The sequence below is a fragment of the Grus americana genome, chromosome 20 (genome assembly GCF_028858705.1).
Source record: "Grus americana isolate bGruAme1 chromosome 20, bGruAme1.mat, whole genome shotgun sequence".
Taxonomy (NCBI): domain Eukaryota; kingdom Metazoa; phylum Chordata; class Aves; order Gruiformes; family Gruidae; genus Grus; species Grus americana.
Window position 1 is genome coordinate 1,718,424 of NC_072871.1, and position 15,393 is coordinate 1,733,816.

Here is a 15,393-nt window from a genome sequence, read left to right on the forward strand (position 1 = left end):
TAGCAGCAAAGCAAGGTTGTCTGAGAAGGCTTATTTAAAGAGAAAAGAAATAGTATCAAATTAAAAAGAACAGTTTGTAGAACACCCCCATCATCGGTCTTCTCATGTTCTAAGCTATCTAGGAAGATCTTCATCTTTGTTACATGCATCGCTTGCTTCTGTCAAAAAATGCTTTCCTCTGCCTGTACTCGTGGTCCATACTCAGCTTACCATAATATATTGGAGATATTTCCACAGTTACTTTGCAGCTACTTCAAAGGTTCTGTATCTTATTTTAGTACTCCTAAGCACATATCTGTAAAGCTCCACATTTTCCCATCTTGGAGAGAAGTGAAAATAGGTGGAGATAAACATTCCCTATAGGAACTTTGTTGAAAACAGGTATTTGTTTCCTTGATCAGGGATACCATAACATGTGAATGTTAATTTTTGGAGTATTTTGATACTGACAACAGGTTTGAGGGTCTTTGTTATTTAAGCTAATTCCTCTTGTGGGCTAAATCAATGCTCGTCCCAAAGATGTGGCTGTTCAAAGTGATTCAGAGTGCCTTTTTATCTTTCTCTTAACAGGTCAGGTAAATGCACATTGTATTTAACCTGTCCCAGGCATCCAGATATTTTTAGCATTGCCTGACTTTTACCCACACATCCTGTGTCAGCAGCCAAAAGTGATAGAAATTGATCTTCATCCTCTTACGAATGAAATATGTGGGAACTCTTTCCTTTTCTGTGAGACGGAGGATGTTACATTTATCTTGGGTTAAGCAATTCAGTGATCCTTTCCTTGCTGCCTGACAGTTGAAAACAATGAGATGACGCCTTCCTTTCTGGGTTGGCTGATGGCAAGGGTTTTTTTCTTTTCGAACAGGTCATCCTCTTGGATTACACAGCTCGAGTAGCAAGTGGGATGCCGGAAATCCTGCCAGCAATCTCTCCACGGTAGCAATTATGCCGGTGTCTGAAGAGGTGCCACTTACAGCTTTTACTCTGGAGCTCAAGCATGCTCTCAGTGCTGTGGGTAAGAAGTGTTTACACGTTACTACATCACGGGAAATAAATGCTGCTTATCTTTTTAGAGAGGTATGGCCGGGTACCAGTCAGTGAAAGGTGGATTCATGGCGTGTTGGGAGGTAGCGGTGCAGCAGTGCTCAAGATCAGCCTTTTTCGTAATCACTGGCTTCTCTGTCCCCAGCCCTAATGTGCATTTAATTTTAGTGGAAAACTTTGTGGTCTTAACGACTCGGAAATGTTAGCCAGACTGGCCAGCCCCTCGCTTGGCTGCCATCAGCACCGAGGCTGCGGGCACTCCAGTGGACAATCCCACCACCAGTGTGCCGCTCCCACGGTGCCTGTCTGAGAGTCTGATTGTCTGCCTCGCATGTGAGAGTCTTTCAGGCTTCCTCAGTTGGACAGCTTTATCCAGAAAAGGATTTCTTACGCGGTTTTCTTTTGTTGAGGTAGTGCAGTGAGTGGTAAGCGTAAGATGTAATGGAAGAGGCTTATGGAGGAGATCCAGGTTGGCACAGGAAGTCCAAACTTAGGTCTTAAATCATTGTCCCATATGTTGCCAGCTTGTTTGTCTGTCTCATGCTCACAAAACCACATATTCGGCTCACAGTTAATTCCATTATCCATTTGTGAAGTTGTGTGTGTAGGTTCCAGTTGCTCACAAACCCATATATTCAATTCACAATTCAGTTCACGCTCAGTACTACAGTTTGACATTTCCTGAACATCCTCTTCTCATCCTCATGCACTATCACAGATGTCTTGAGTAAATCTCCTGTAGTCCTTTGATGAATTGTTATTCTGCTATCTCACAGCTTATTATTTTGAAAAATACAGGTTACATGATGCTTGAGGTATAACCACTTACATTTATTGGTTATTTCCTTTTTGACCTTAAGGGTATCTGAGCTGGCCCTTATTATTCTGCTTAAAAAATCTTCTAGGTGAGCAGGCACAGGAAAAAGCTTTTGATGCTGAAACTCTTTCACCTTTTGAAAGATGAATTTGTATGCAGCTTATGGTGGAAACGTGTTACAGTGAGTACTAATTTGTAGGCATTTGAAGATTCCTCTTATTTTGAGATGGCAGAAGGATTTTACATCCATGAGGGAGCGCAGATCTCAGCCGTAGCTATATTGCTAATGGGTACTTCTTATGGATTGCTGCCAGCTTGTTTTGATGTGTGACAGCACTAGGAGCCTGTAAATAAAACAAATGAAAACTTAAGTACATCGATGGACTATTCAGAATAAAAATAACTATGCTAGTCGAATGCAACTAGAACCCAACAAGCAAGGGGTTTTGTTTTGATCACTTGACCTTTCTTCGTTCACCTTCTTTTTTTCTTTTCTTTTCCTAAAATGACATCTGCGTAGCGCTTGGCAGCTATAGATGGTACTATACAACCTTGGCATCTGAAGTTCTTGCCAAAATGGAGCAGACGGCTGCAGTGGGAAGAGGAGTGTTGTGTGAAAACACAGCGAGCCATATGGTTCAAAACACAGCTGGCAGACCAGGCTCTCTGGCCTTGATAGCCTCTGCTCGGCGGGTCAGCCTCTCGCTTATTCAGCCCCGCGACGCTCTGAGACAGTGGTTAACCTTCTGCCAGCGCTTTACTGTGCGTGTTTACGTACTGTACAGTGCTGAGGGGTTTTCATGCAAGGCTGTATTTTATTTTATTTTTCTTAGCAGAAGCAGCATTCTCTCTCTCTTTTTTTTTTTTTTTTTTGATAGCTTTTGTGTTTTCTCCTTTATACTATGGCTATAAATTGTTTGGGTATTCCTTATTGGTGCGTGACAAGTGCTCAGCGCAATGTGCCAGATGGTGCTTTGCTATGAGGAAAGGGGCTGGGCTTTGGGCATCATTTTTCTTCTGCCTTCTTGCATTAAAAACCAAAATGAGCAGTAAAGTTGGTGCTGTGAAGTAAAATTGCATTTTACACGGTATTCACCTGACCATTAGAACTGTGTCCGTTCAACCTGTGAGGAAACGGAACCGTTCTGTGAGGAGATTTGCGTCAGGGCCGTGGTGAGCAGCCGGTGTATTGGAACCACAGGCCTCAGCCCCCTCCCGACTGGGGTTGTCCCCTTCGCACTTGGGGTTTGGCTGTGCGCTGCCATTAGACCTTAAATGTGTATTTATGGGCATTATTGCATATGTTTGAGAAGGCTTAACTGAAAATCTTGCTCTGAAGGAAGGCTCTTTCAGTGCATATATTCCTAATTTTGAAAATAACAGGTTTCTCTGTATAGATTTGCTGCTGTTAGCATATTTCTGTTTTTTATCCTTTTGTTTTTTCTTGAACCAACTTTTTTTTTTATTGTAAATTGTAATCAGATGTTGCCATTTAACACTTGACCTAACATTTGATCCTAATTGTTTCATTGCTCTGGGTTTGAAATATGTTCCGGAGTGGTGGAGGTTAGCCTTGGTACGTGTGAGCACGTATGGGGTGAAAGCAGACGGTTTTAGCTTTCCATCGCAACTTAGTGTGTTATTTTAGAAAATACCTTACTCTTCTGGTTTATATTGAGGTAGGTGAATATCGCAGGGATGCCTAGAATCCCCTTGCTGCAGGTTGGAGACGAGGACAGGAGGAGAGCGCAGGCGCTGATAGTGAGATGGCTGCAAGAACCGCACCGAGGATCGAGCGAGCGCAGGCTCCACAGCAGCTGCGGGCTGAGCCCCGTCGCGGGGAGAGCGGTCGGGATGCACCGGGGCTGTACCTCAGCCTGCCAAATGAGATTAGAGGATGGTTTTTCTTTTCCCAGAACTGGCATTTGAAGGTTGTTGGCAGCGCCATGAGTTGCAGCTGGTTGTAGGTTAATCTAATTAACAGGAGAGGTTTTGGGTAATTTTGAACTGCTTTCATCTTATTAAAGGAGAATAAAAATAATGACAAATAGAATATCTCAATCTGATAGTGGAAGCTTTGTAACATCATGAATTAATATATAGCGTCCACAAGAATTGGAAAATTATTCAGAATATTTTATTTATTTTATTTTTACCCACAAAACACTTTTACCTGTAATGAGGCAGGATTATTGGTTTGGTTGCTTGAGTCTGTTGCGTTGGATAATTTTAGGTTTTTAATTTCTATTTATTTATTTGCAGTGGGAGCTCCTACATGACCAGACTCTCTCCACGCTGGGCTTTGTGGGCCCCAGCGCGTGCTGGCCTGGCCGCCCAGTTGTGCTTGCGTTCGGCACGCAGGGAGCGCCAGCCTGTGGTACCACCCACAGCTTTATCCAACCAATCTGTGCTGATTTCTTTGGGATTTGGTGTTTCTGTGGTTTATGATAATTCAGATATTGTTTCCAGACAGTCTGATTGTGTCCCAATTAAATATTAGGGGTGTTCATGTTTCCATGGCGTTTCTTCTGTTGAAGGTTGGACTGTGAAGCGATTACTGGTACCTGGTGGCAATAACTCTACATGATTCCTCTTGAGACAGGTATAAATTTAAAATATGATCTGAGCGTTGAGTGGAGAGCAGGAAAGTCCTGCAGAACACGGTGAACCGGAGGCTACACCTCTGCTTCCTCACTCTGTTCGCTTGTATGCTTCGGTGTGAAAGGTCTTTCTTTGAATCTTGGTCTTTGGGGCTCCAAAAAAGAGGATGTAGAATATAGAACTTCCAAAAAGTGGGGACAGAATTTTCCACTTCTGGAGTGAAATGAAGGTGGGCAAGTTTTACTGCTCCGCGGAGTTCCAGATTAGCATAACCGTGCCAATGTATTCTGGTCAAGGTTCCTGATGTCCGTTATTACTAATATTTTTCCCCTTAATCCTGGTAGAGCTGAGATTATCTTTTATGAAAAAACTCTTCTGCAGTATTCAGATTTTTAAAAAATATTTGCCTGCCTATTTTTTTTGTTCTTTTACTGAGACCAGCCAAATACCACATGGCTGTGCAAATTCTGATCATACGTGGGAGCCCTCTGAGCATATATAATTTGAAAGTGAAGTAGAGAGGGATTCAAATCCAACATATGTGTCTCTCTCCTTCCTTTCTGCCCTTTAAATATAAGCTTTCTTTTCATTTCTAAAAATGTATCATGTATTGGAAAGCTCACTGAAATATCTTTACTAATAATTTATTGGAGTTTTTAACTGCAGTTCTGCCTGAATTTCCCTTCTTTACACACAGATGAGATTTAAATGTTAAATGTTTAATGTGGTGCCTGGACCCTGGCACGGCTTGGTATTTTTTTGCTGGGCGAGATCTTCTGACACTGGGACGTCAAACTCATTTATCAGTTCTGTCTCTTGGACACATAATTTTGTAGACTTTTATTAGGCCAAACATAAATTCTCTTTTGATGAGGTCCAGGCAAGTAAGTTTGCTGTGCTAAAATTTTTCCACAGTGCATTTTGTACTGGATGTATCTTTTTGCGTGAGTGTTTTTTCCAGGTGAGGTGAATTTGCAACCATTTCTAACCATCAGAGATCAGTCCTTGACCTCTGGGCCTCTGACTTCTCTGGGCAACTTTTTGACCATGTTTTATTGGACTTAGGATATCTGTATGGTCACTCCTTCACATCTTATGAAATTGGTCTTCTGTGGAAAAAAGAATTACAACAGTGAGTACCATGCTCATTTTTTGAAAAAAAGAAAGCTGTGTCTCTTGCGTGATACTTGCGTCTCTTTACTGGGGCAGGATTTGAGCTTGGAAGCCTTGCTGAAGGGCTGTCTCAGCCTTTTCTTGAGTGCATTAAAAGACACCTTTTTTGTTTGTTTTTTTTGTTTTTTTAATCTTAAAAGATAAAATGAATTAGACTGATATTTGCCAGCATTTTTTTTTTCTCCTCACTTCTCTTTCTCAGGCTTGTAGTTCTGTACTGAAAAACAGATGACTCTGGAGTACCAATGTAGATGCTCCATGAGGTTTCTGCATGAATCATGATCCTCTGTGCCTGGGGGTACCACTGCTGCCATGCTGTGTTTTCTCACCTAAAGCCCATAAAAGCTGAGATTCAGAATCCCAGTGAGTTCACTGAAAGAAAAATCCCCCAGGGGCTATTAAAAGTCATCACCTCTGGCTGGAGAATTCATGAACTGCAAATTGCTGGAGGCTCGGAAAATGTCTTTAAGTTTTCCTTGCTCTAATACTCTTCCCCAGCAATTTGCTGCTGGTCGCAGTCAGAGAGACGCTATTGCACTTAGATAAATACTTAATGTTACCTCATGTCACCTCTCCTGTGTTCTTAACTTTGAGCTATTCACCCCGTGCCTAATCCTGCTGGAAGAGAACAGCCCCTGAAGGGTTCAGGCGGCTGCTGGAGCATGGAGGGATGTTTTCATGATGCCAACAGCAGCCGTAAATTGCCTGCGAGGCTGATGTGGGGTGTGGAGAGAGCGTCCCTAGATAGCTGATGGTGTGTAACTATGATAATGCGTGTTGAGGATGCACTAACACATCGTCTTGGACGTTTCTGGCTGCTGGTGTGGCTGTTTGAGGGGTATGTACTTGAGAATGATTTAATAAAAATTCATTGCTTCATTGCTCTCAGCGGTTTAGTTTAAATAACACTTTTGGTCATTCTGTTTTATGCACTGGAGAACGCATATGTTGGTGTTCTTGATCACATTAATGGAGGGTTATTTAATGGTTGATTAATTGGGAGCTTGCTAGAAATTGGAAGTGTAGAGCAGATGGTTGTTATTTCTGAAGCAAAACAGAGTCGGTTCAGTTGGAAGCATTGCCATGTTCTGTGCTGGGGATGAATAAGGGTCTGTGTGCGGAGGGGATGCTGGGCAGGCTCCTCCCGAGCTGACACAGCACTCTCTCTGCCTGGATACACGTGTTTGTGTCATGTATCGGGAGCTGCCCCTTTTCCAAATACAAAAGTGAGGTGAGAGGACATGACTTCTGAAGTCATCTGCCTTTCTGAGGCGCTTTTGATGCTTGGTGGGGGTATGTTGTCCCTGTTCAAGGTGCCTGTGGGTGAAGTAGCCATCACCTTGACTAACTAAAGCTGCACTCTGGCTCTGCAAAGCCTGCCTCTTGTATAAAAGGCGTTCTGGCTGCTGGGTCGCTGGGTTTCATGGTTTCCCCTTAGGGCAGGTGCCCCCGGTGCATCAGATCGGGTGGTGTATGATGCACTCCGAGCTCCTCTGCTGATGTTCTTGGATCTCAGTGACCGGGTGCAGGGAGGTAAGAGGCAGATGCAGAGGTGGAGCACGCTGTTCCCTCCATGTCGTTAGTCTCTCTTACTTGACACTTTTATTGTATTCCTCAGCTCGTTTTACGTTCCTGGCTGTTCGTCTTTGCCTGCTAAACTTCCCTCACTGTCATAAAGCTTTGTAAGTCACATATCCTGGAAGAATGTTTGGTCTACATATCATTTCAGTTTTGCTGAGAACTTTGACACATTAATGAATACAAATGATAATTCTGCTGTTGTCTGCTTTTTCAAAATTTACCTGTCCTCTCTCCCTTGCTGTCTTCATAGCACGCAATGTCATGAGTATTCCTTCTGGGAGACCTCTTTTGATCCCGTTACCTCATTCAGAGTTGTGCTAGCCCAACTGTTTGTGAGGCTGAACGTCGAACCAGATCAAAGAATTTACCAATGTTAAAAATTGAGTGGTAAAGGCTCCCGTGAGCGTTGGGTCTGTTCCCTGCAGACAGACGGTTCAAGGAGCACAGACGGAGCGGCAGCACAGATGCGGGAGTGAAGGGCAGGTTAAATCAGTTCAGGTCTCTAAATGCTTATGAACTAATTCCCTCTACTTTGGACTTGTTGCTATAATAGGAAGCAACTCCCATAAGCTTTATTGGAGGATGTGGAAATTAAATTCTACTCTCAAGTCATCCTCCTTTCTTCCTTCATCATCAGTGTAACAAAGAGCAATGTTATTTGGATGTTTGAAAATACAAGATGATAAAATCATACTTCCGAGTTCTTTTCAAGTCTGACCCTAAAGTATATTAAAACAGAGTGAAGTGAAGTCTTCACAGGAGGAATCGAGCGTTGTGGGGGAATGAGTTGGCCCTGAAGGTCAGGGTGCCAGCTCCAGGTACTGTACTTGTGGTTTTTGCTTTTTGAGCATTTAAGTGTGAAATTGCAACCTTTTACCATGTTCATGGTTCCTTGATTTTTTACTAAACACATTAAGCCATGCTGCTTTATTAATGCCTTGAGAGACCTCACATAATTAAGTGTTTTGTTATTTCGTACATAAATTTCAGTTCTTTTATTAATGAAAAAATGAAGGATTACATTATGAAAACATTCAAACAAAGCAACGGCTCTTTCGTGTTTCGTAAATGTGACTTTCTCTCTCAATATGAGACAGAGAATCTTTTCTTTAGGTATGGGATTAACCCCTTAAGTTTTCTTTTCTTTGCTTTTTTGTATTTAGTTGCAGTTATTTTGCAACCTCCACCACATATTGCACGTATTGCTGCTGATGAAATAGAATTGCTAATAAGAAAAATAAATATGTGCGCCAAAATTCATCTCAGATATACTGTTGTAGCCAGATGTGCGTATGCCTATCCTGGTAACGGATCAGCCTGTGCCCTGCAGATTTGGGAGTCTCTTTCTGCTTGGGGTTGGTAGTGATACAGGTTCCTGTTGGCATATTGAATAAGTAGTACTGCTATAGAGAGCTTTAGGATTCATCTGGAGAGTTGGTTCAGTGCAGGATGAACAAATGAAGTATTTCAGTAGGTCAGCGAAATAGCTTTTGTCTTTGAAGCCAGATTCCTGGGCTTTCAGTGGTTGGGAAAGGTACGTGATATTTGGAATGTTGCGTTTGTGAAAATGCAGCTGCAGTAGAAACTGTCATCCTATGTGAGACTGGGGAATGCGATAAAAGAGAGCTTGTAGGCTGAGACTAATGCAGTAACAGAGCTCAGGGAATATGGAGAATGGGAAGATGTTACAGTAGGTGAGTGTGAAAATCTTCATAGTAAGACCAGTGATGAGTGGCGTTCCTCAGGGGTCGGTATTGGGACCGGCACTGTTTCACATCTTTGGTGACATGGGCAGTGGGATCCGGTGCACCCTCAGCAAGTTTGCTGACGACACCAAGCTGTGTGGTGGGTCAACGCGCTGGAGGGAAGGGATGCCATCCAGAGGGACCTGGACAGGCTGGAGAGGTGGGACTATGTGAGAACCTCATGAAGTTCAACCAGGCCAAGTCTAAGGTCCTGCACGTGGGTTGGGGCAATCCCAAGCACAACTACAGGCTGGGCAGAGAATGGATTGAGAGCAGCCCTGAGGAGAAGGACTTGAGGGTGTTGGTGGATGAAAAGCTCAACGTGAGCAGGCAATGTAGGCTCGCAGCACAGGAAGCCGACCATGTCCTGGGCTGCATCCTCAGCAGCGTGACCAGCAGGTCGAGGGAGGGGATTCTGTCCCTCTGCTCCGCTCTGGTGAGACCCCCCTGCAGTGCTGCATCCAGCTTGGGGGTCCCCAGGACAAGAAGGACATGGAGCTGTTGGAGTGAGTCCAGAGGAGGACCACGAAGTTGATCCAGGGGCTGGAGCACCTCTGCTATGGAGACAGGCTGAGAGAGTTGGGGTTGTTCAGCCTGGAGAAGAGAAGGCTCCAGGGAGACCTCAGAGCCCCTTCCAGTCCCTAAAGGGGCTCCAGGAAAGCTGGAGAGGGGCTGGTGACAAGGGCAGGGAGTGACAGGCCAAGGGGAATGACCTGAAGCTGAAGGGAGATGGAGATGAGATGTGAGGCAGAAATCCTTCCCTGTGAGGGTGGTGAGGCCCTGGCACAGGGTGCCCAGAGAAGCTGTGGCTGCCCCTGGCTCCCTGGCAGTGTTCAAGGCCAGGTTGGATGGGGCTTTGGGCAACCTGGGCTGGTGGAGGGTGTCCCTGCCCATGGCAGGGGTGGGACTGGGTGGGCTGTGAGAATCCCTGGGATTCTATGATAACTTTGTGCCAGCTCTTGCTTCTCCAACAACTCTAATCGGTGCACTGATCCATCATGACCTTCAAAGCAAATTCACAGAACTGCATTGGTTGTAGCTACATTTTCTCAATACAGTTTGTCAGGAGCTGAATGGCAGGCGTTCTCACGGGAACTTTCTGTTCTTCCAGGTCCTGCTTTGCTACTCACCAGTGATAACATCAAACAGCGACTTGGTTCTGCTGCGCTGGATAGGTACCTGCCCTCATTATTACTTACGAAAAAATACAGAAAGATACTGGTCTTATAAATATACAGTGTTTGGGAACAAAATCCTGTGTTCTAACCTATATTGTGCTTTCTCATCGAGGTGTTTGAGCCAACAATGTTTCAAGAGTATTTGGTTTAAACGTGGGTGGGTTTGGTTTTTTTTTCCATAGCTACTTTCTTGCTTGTGAAATTGGAAAAGCTGAATTGCTCCAAATGGGTACTGTGTACTCGTTCTTAGGGATGCCTTGGAAGTCTTACTGAAGTTAGGCATCACTGCATCCTCTTTCCTCTCTGTATATATCTAATGGTATAAATAATGGAGAAATAAAGAAAGCATGAGCCCTGGAAATGTGGGCAGATAAGGTTCTTCGACTGGATGAGCGAGAGATGCAGGTCTCTGATGCCCTTCAGATTTTGTGCTTGACATGGAAGAGTTCTCTCTGCTCTGTCAGGAGCTGCGATATAAAACCATTTGAATTGGTTTGTTTTCTGTCCCCAGTATCCACGAATACCGACTAACCAGCTGGCTGGGGCAGCAGGAGGATATTCACCGTATCGTACTGTACCAGGCAGACAGCACCCTTACTCCCTGGACTCAACGCTGCATCCGGCAGGCTGACTGCATCTTAATCGTCGGTCTGGGAGACCAGGAACCTACTGTTGGAGAGGTGTGGAAATAGCTTCTTCCTGTATTTGCAGCGTTAACAGTCCAGATCAAAGAGGGTTGTTTCACACTCATGAGTTTTCCTGGGTTTAATACCCAGTGAAGCATACATAATGAAATATTCCTGAGAAATGCGTATTAAAAATAGAAAAAGAATTGAATGAGGATGCTCTGAAATGGCAAGTTTTATATAGCAGTGTTTCCGGCTAAGTTCTTTTCCTCTGAAGAGTCATTTTGGCCAATGGTAAATCAAAAGCCAAATTGCTTTGAAGGTTTGCCTTTCTGTCCAGAATTTCTTTGCAGGCTCTCCAGATAGAGACAGAAATTCTTTTCTGCCTGCATGGAACTCATGGTGTGTGTCTAGGAAAAAGTAGATATAAATTGTATTGTAGGAGTAATTTAATATATTTTGTTACAGATTGTAAGCTGTATATTTTCCCCCTTACTATTTTTATTTTTGATATTTTATTACCAAAGTTGTTTGACCAGGCACATAAATTCTGCAAGAAATTTAAAAATGAGGTCACAAGTGGTTTTTTTTAGGATTGTGAAGTGCTGAGTCTGACCTCCGAAGAGCCCAGGACTGGTACCATCTGCAGCGTTCTTGTGTGTCACTTTGTGTTGGTTCCTCATGACTGTATGTGGGAGGCAGGAAGCACAGTAAAAGCGAGACTCCATCGGTTGCCTAAAACAACAAAATAAGGAAAAAAAAAAAAGGAATGTAAGGAAGAAGTAGGGATCTGATTGGAAGTGAAAGAACAAAACACGCTGAACGTTTGTAGGCTTAAGTGTGACCTGGGAAGGAATCTCATTTTGCATGAACAGCGTGTGTCTGCGCTGTGCATTTGATGGTCTACGTTCTAGGTAAGAGGCATTCATTTTCGGTAGTCAGGTTTGAATCCTTGTCTCATTTTGGAGTTCTGTATGCCACGTGAGCCCACGGCTGACAGTGTAGTTGTCTGAATCAATCTTGTTTGAGGGTTCGTAGTGTGCAGAGTTGTCTGCAGATTCAGATAGGCATAGGGATCAGATGTGTGTGTATATGTTTCACAATACAGTATTCAGTTAAACTGATACTGGAGCAGTAATCACCTGACACCTCCGTTCCTTTGCTGTATATAATGTGCTGTAGCTGGAGAGGATGCTGGAGAACACCGCGGTCCGAGCCCAGAAGCAACTTGTCCTGCTCCATAAGGAGGATGGGCCTCTCCCCTCCCGAACTGTGGAATGGCTCAACATGCGGAGCTGGTGTTCTGCTCATCTCCATCTCCACTGCCCGCGCAGAGTCTTTTCCAAAAGAAGCCTGCCCAAGCTGGTAAGAGATTGCTGCTTTGGTGCCTGGTCCCTTTGCTGTCGTACTTTATTTGTAATCCATGTATCAAGGGTAATCTGACATCAGGATACTACATGATATTCTGATGTGCAACTCTCTCTTACACAGATAGTGCTCTCTTTAAATCTGTTCGGCCTCAATTTGCTATAGGAAACGTAGGGATAAGGGGCTCACATCTTCTTTACGGAAGCATGCTTGGCTGAAGACAGTAAATACTGTCTCAAGGTGATACTGATAGGTGTGTACATGTGGTAGAGCCCTTTTCATTGGGAGGATCCCGAGGCTTGCAAAAAGCATGCGAAAGGTAAAGCAGAAGCAGACTTGGGATGCTTCCCAGTAACTTCAAATCCTTGTCAAGAAGGAAATAGCTCCAAAGAAAACACTGTACTACGATGAAATTCTCCTAGCTACTATAAAAGTATGAGAGAAGCGTATGATCACTAGAACTGTTTGGATTGTTCCTGAGCCCTCCTTTCCTTTGAAGAACAGCTCTCCACTTTTTAGCAGTATGTTGTTGGCTGGTAGTATAGACTCTACCCTGCCTTTAGAATGACCATCTTCTGCCTCTCTTCTGCAGATAGAGATGTACGAACGCGTATTCCAGAAACCACCAGACCGTCACTCTGATTTTTCTCGCCTGGCTCGTGTTCTGACTGGAAACGCCATTGCGCTGGTGCTTGGGGGTGGAGGAGCCAGGTAGGTGGTTTATCCTGGGCACGCTGGTGCGTTGCTGCCAGATCCTAGAGCACCGCCGTCACTGGGCTGTGACAGATTGTTCAGAATAACTGAAGTGCTGTAAAGTCAGCGCTGTTCTGTAGGTAGCATTTGGGGGAGACGCTGAGGAATTGCTTTTCTTACACAAACTTAACCGGCCGTGTGGATTTGTGCTTGGATTTCTGCAGAAGGAACATGAGTGTTTGTGACCTCTTGAGACCTCTCATAAGTTGGGCTTAATACCAGGAGATGACCAGGGCACTAAATATGACTCTTCTTTCTTTTGTTGGCCTACACTGTGGACTCTTTTCCTCTATGGATTCTTATATTTTAAATGGCTCACAATATTTCAAAGGCCCCCAAAGCTCTTCAAAGTCTGAGCGGCAAGAGGAATTATGTCCTCTAATGGGCGAATGTTCTCTTCTTTATAATCACCCAAAACCCCAGGTACCTATACACTTCTGACAGCCTTACTTTTCAGAAAGATTGTATTTTTGCAGGCACAAGGACAAGGTGTTTGCTGAACACTCTATTAGAATTCCATCTGAATTCCTGGTGAGCTTTGGAAATAAATTATTATTGACATTTTTCTTTGGAATCCCTTTTCACTTTGAGAGTTTTATGTTGAGACAGACATAGAATTAAGTAGCCCTTTGTCTCAAGACAGCGCTGTCTTTGTCTTCATCACCATGTTCTTGAATGCCTTCTTTAAAACAGTGCTTTGAAGTACCACTCTCAAAAAAGTTTAAATATATAATTTGCACACAGCCTGTCTATTTAAATCCATGGCAATATCACGTTTTTGTCTTTAGACCAGTGCGTGCTTTGAGCGGAGTATTTCCTATGGTAAAGGTTAGAGCTCCTTTGTGACAGCTTGTTCTGATTAGTCACTTCACGCTGAGACAGCCACTGCTTCGGCTGTTTCTTTGAGTGTCTGCAAAGATGCCTTTATCCTGCTTGCTTTCACAGTTTCCTCACCTAAGGTGATTTCAGTATTTCATTTCTGAGATAAGTACTATCCTGTGGGGACACAAAGTAAAGCAGAGGAGGAGAGCTTCTACATAATCTGGGTAACACAGGAGGCTTTTAATCGACTGACGCAAAGCACCGGTGGTGGAGTTTTTTGTTTCAAGCTATCTGATGTCTCTGTCTCTACTGAAGCCTGTGTCATGCTAAAATATGCGCACTTCTATATTTCTGGCAGCACATTTTGCTCATTCCCTTCCTTTCTTCCTTCTGTAAACCCTGCTGTAATTTTTGCCAAACTATTTTTTCTTTCTTTTTTTTTTTCTTTTTTTTGTTCTACTACTTAATTTCCAAGCTACCACCTGCTGGTTTTCAAGAGCAGAGGTAAGAAAGCAGGATTATTGAGCCTGTTTGTTGGCCCTGTGTTGTCCTCCTCCGCAAATCTGAACCACTGCACTTCTACTGTGTTGGCTTTAGGATTTCTGGATGCGCACCACCCATTCAGCAATGTGACCATGTCCCATTAGCCATTAATTTGCTCATTTCTGCATCCATGCAATATGGACAACTTTAAGAGGATTAAATGGCAGAATGGATAAATATGATAATTTCTTTTTTTTCTCTGAAACCCTATTTTTGTCACAGACCAAAATGCTTTTTCTGGGGGTTCAGGCTGGCACGTGGATGGTGTCAGCATTGTGCTGCCGGTGGAAAGGTACTCGTATGCTCTGCTGTAATTGAATTGTCATCTAAATTGTGGTTAGCCGAAAGATTGGGATGTTTTAAAAAAATTGTTTTCGAAGTGAAAATATAATTAAGACCCTGGGGAAAGGATGAAGTTACTCCAAAGTCTGTTAAAAAAAAAAAAAAAATCTGCCTTTGGAAGGTTCACAGATCAAAGCAAGTTCTTGGGTCCCCGTCTCTACTAACAAGGGAACTTCAAGGGACTATGCAGTAGGTACTTACAGTCATCCTGTGATTAAAGCCCATTCCAGCTAAAAACACTTTGATGGGTCGCTGCACGGACTTGTGCTAGGTAGCGCAGCCTTTGGGTAATGTGCTACACAAAGTAACCTCCTACCTTGTTGTAGAAGCATGAATCGTACTGGTCACAAACACCAGAGAGGGCTAATAGTAACGGGGTGCTGGCTGGTGGTTATGTCTGTTAAAGGCACTGTGTTCTGCGACCTCCCCTAATGCCAATTCTTGAGTTGTTATTTTGGGAACGTTGGTCTGGCTTCCCAGTGACAGTTTGGGAGGTTTTACCAGAGCAGCTTCCTAGTAATTATCGTTGTGGTTTGTCATGACAAAAGGCTCACAGGAACTAAAGGTTTTCCTTCTCTTGTGACTATAAAAATAAAACAAATTGAAGTGATACAGTTCTAAAATTACAGTGTTTTGCTTTTGTTAAGTGCTAACTTAATTTCAGTTAGAAACATCATGGAGTTTGAGGGAAGGAAAGGGGATTTGTGTTTAGAAAAATAATACCTTTGAAACGTAGTTGCAAGAATAATGACACATCAGATCCTGCAACAAAGGCATAAACCCTCCCATAAATCATT

At 43.5% G+C, this 15,393-nt stretch overlaps 1 protein-coding gene across 3 annotated transcripts in view; it reads left to right on the forward strand.

Annotated features, from left to right (window-relative positions):
- The window catches only part of PNPLA7 (patatin like phospholipase domain containing 7), a 126,493-nt gene that overhangs the window by 64,407 nt on the left and 46,693 nt on the right, over positions 1–15,393 (forward strand). For 2 of the 3 annotated variants that reach the window (XM_054848335.1, XM_054848334.1), the window contains exons 22-26: positions 869–1,018; positions 10,076–10,139; positions 10,654–10,822; positions 11,951–12,133; positions 12,729–12,847. In XM_054848335.1, coding sequence (XP_054704310.1) covers positions 869–1,018; positions 10,076–10,139; positions 10,654–10,822; positions 11,951–12,133; positions 12,729–12,847 — 685 coding nt within the window. The remainder of the gene's footprint in view (positions 1–868; positions 1,019–10,075; positions 10,140–10,653; positions 10,823–11,950; positions 12,134–12,728; positions 12,848–15,393) is intronic. The other variant, XM_054848336.1, reaches the window with a different exon arrangement.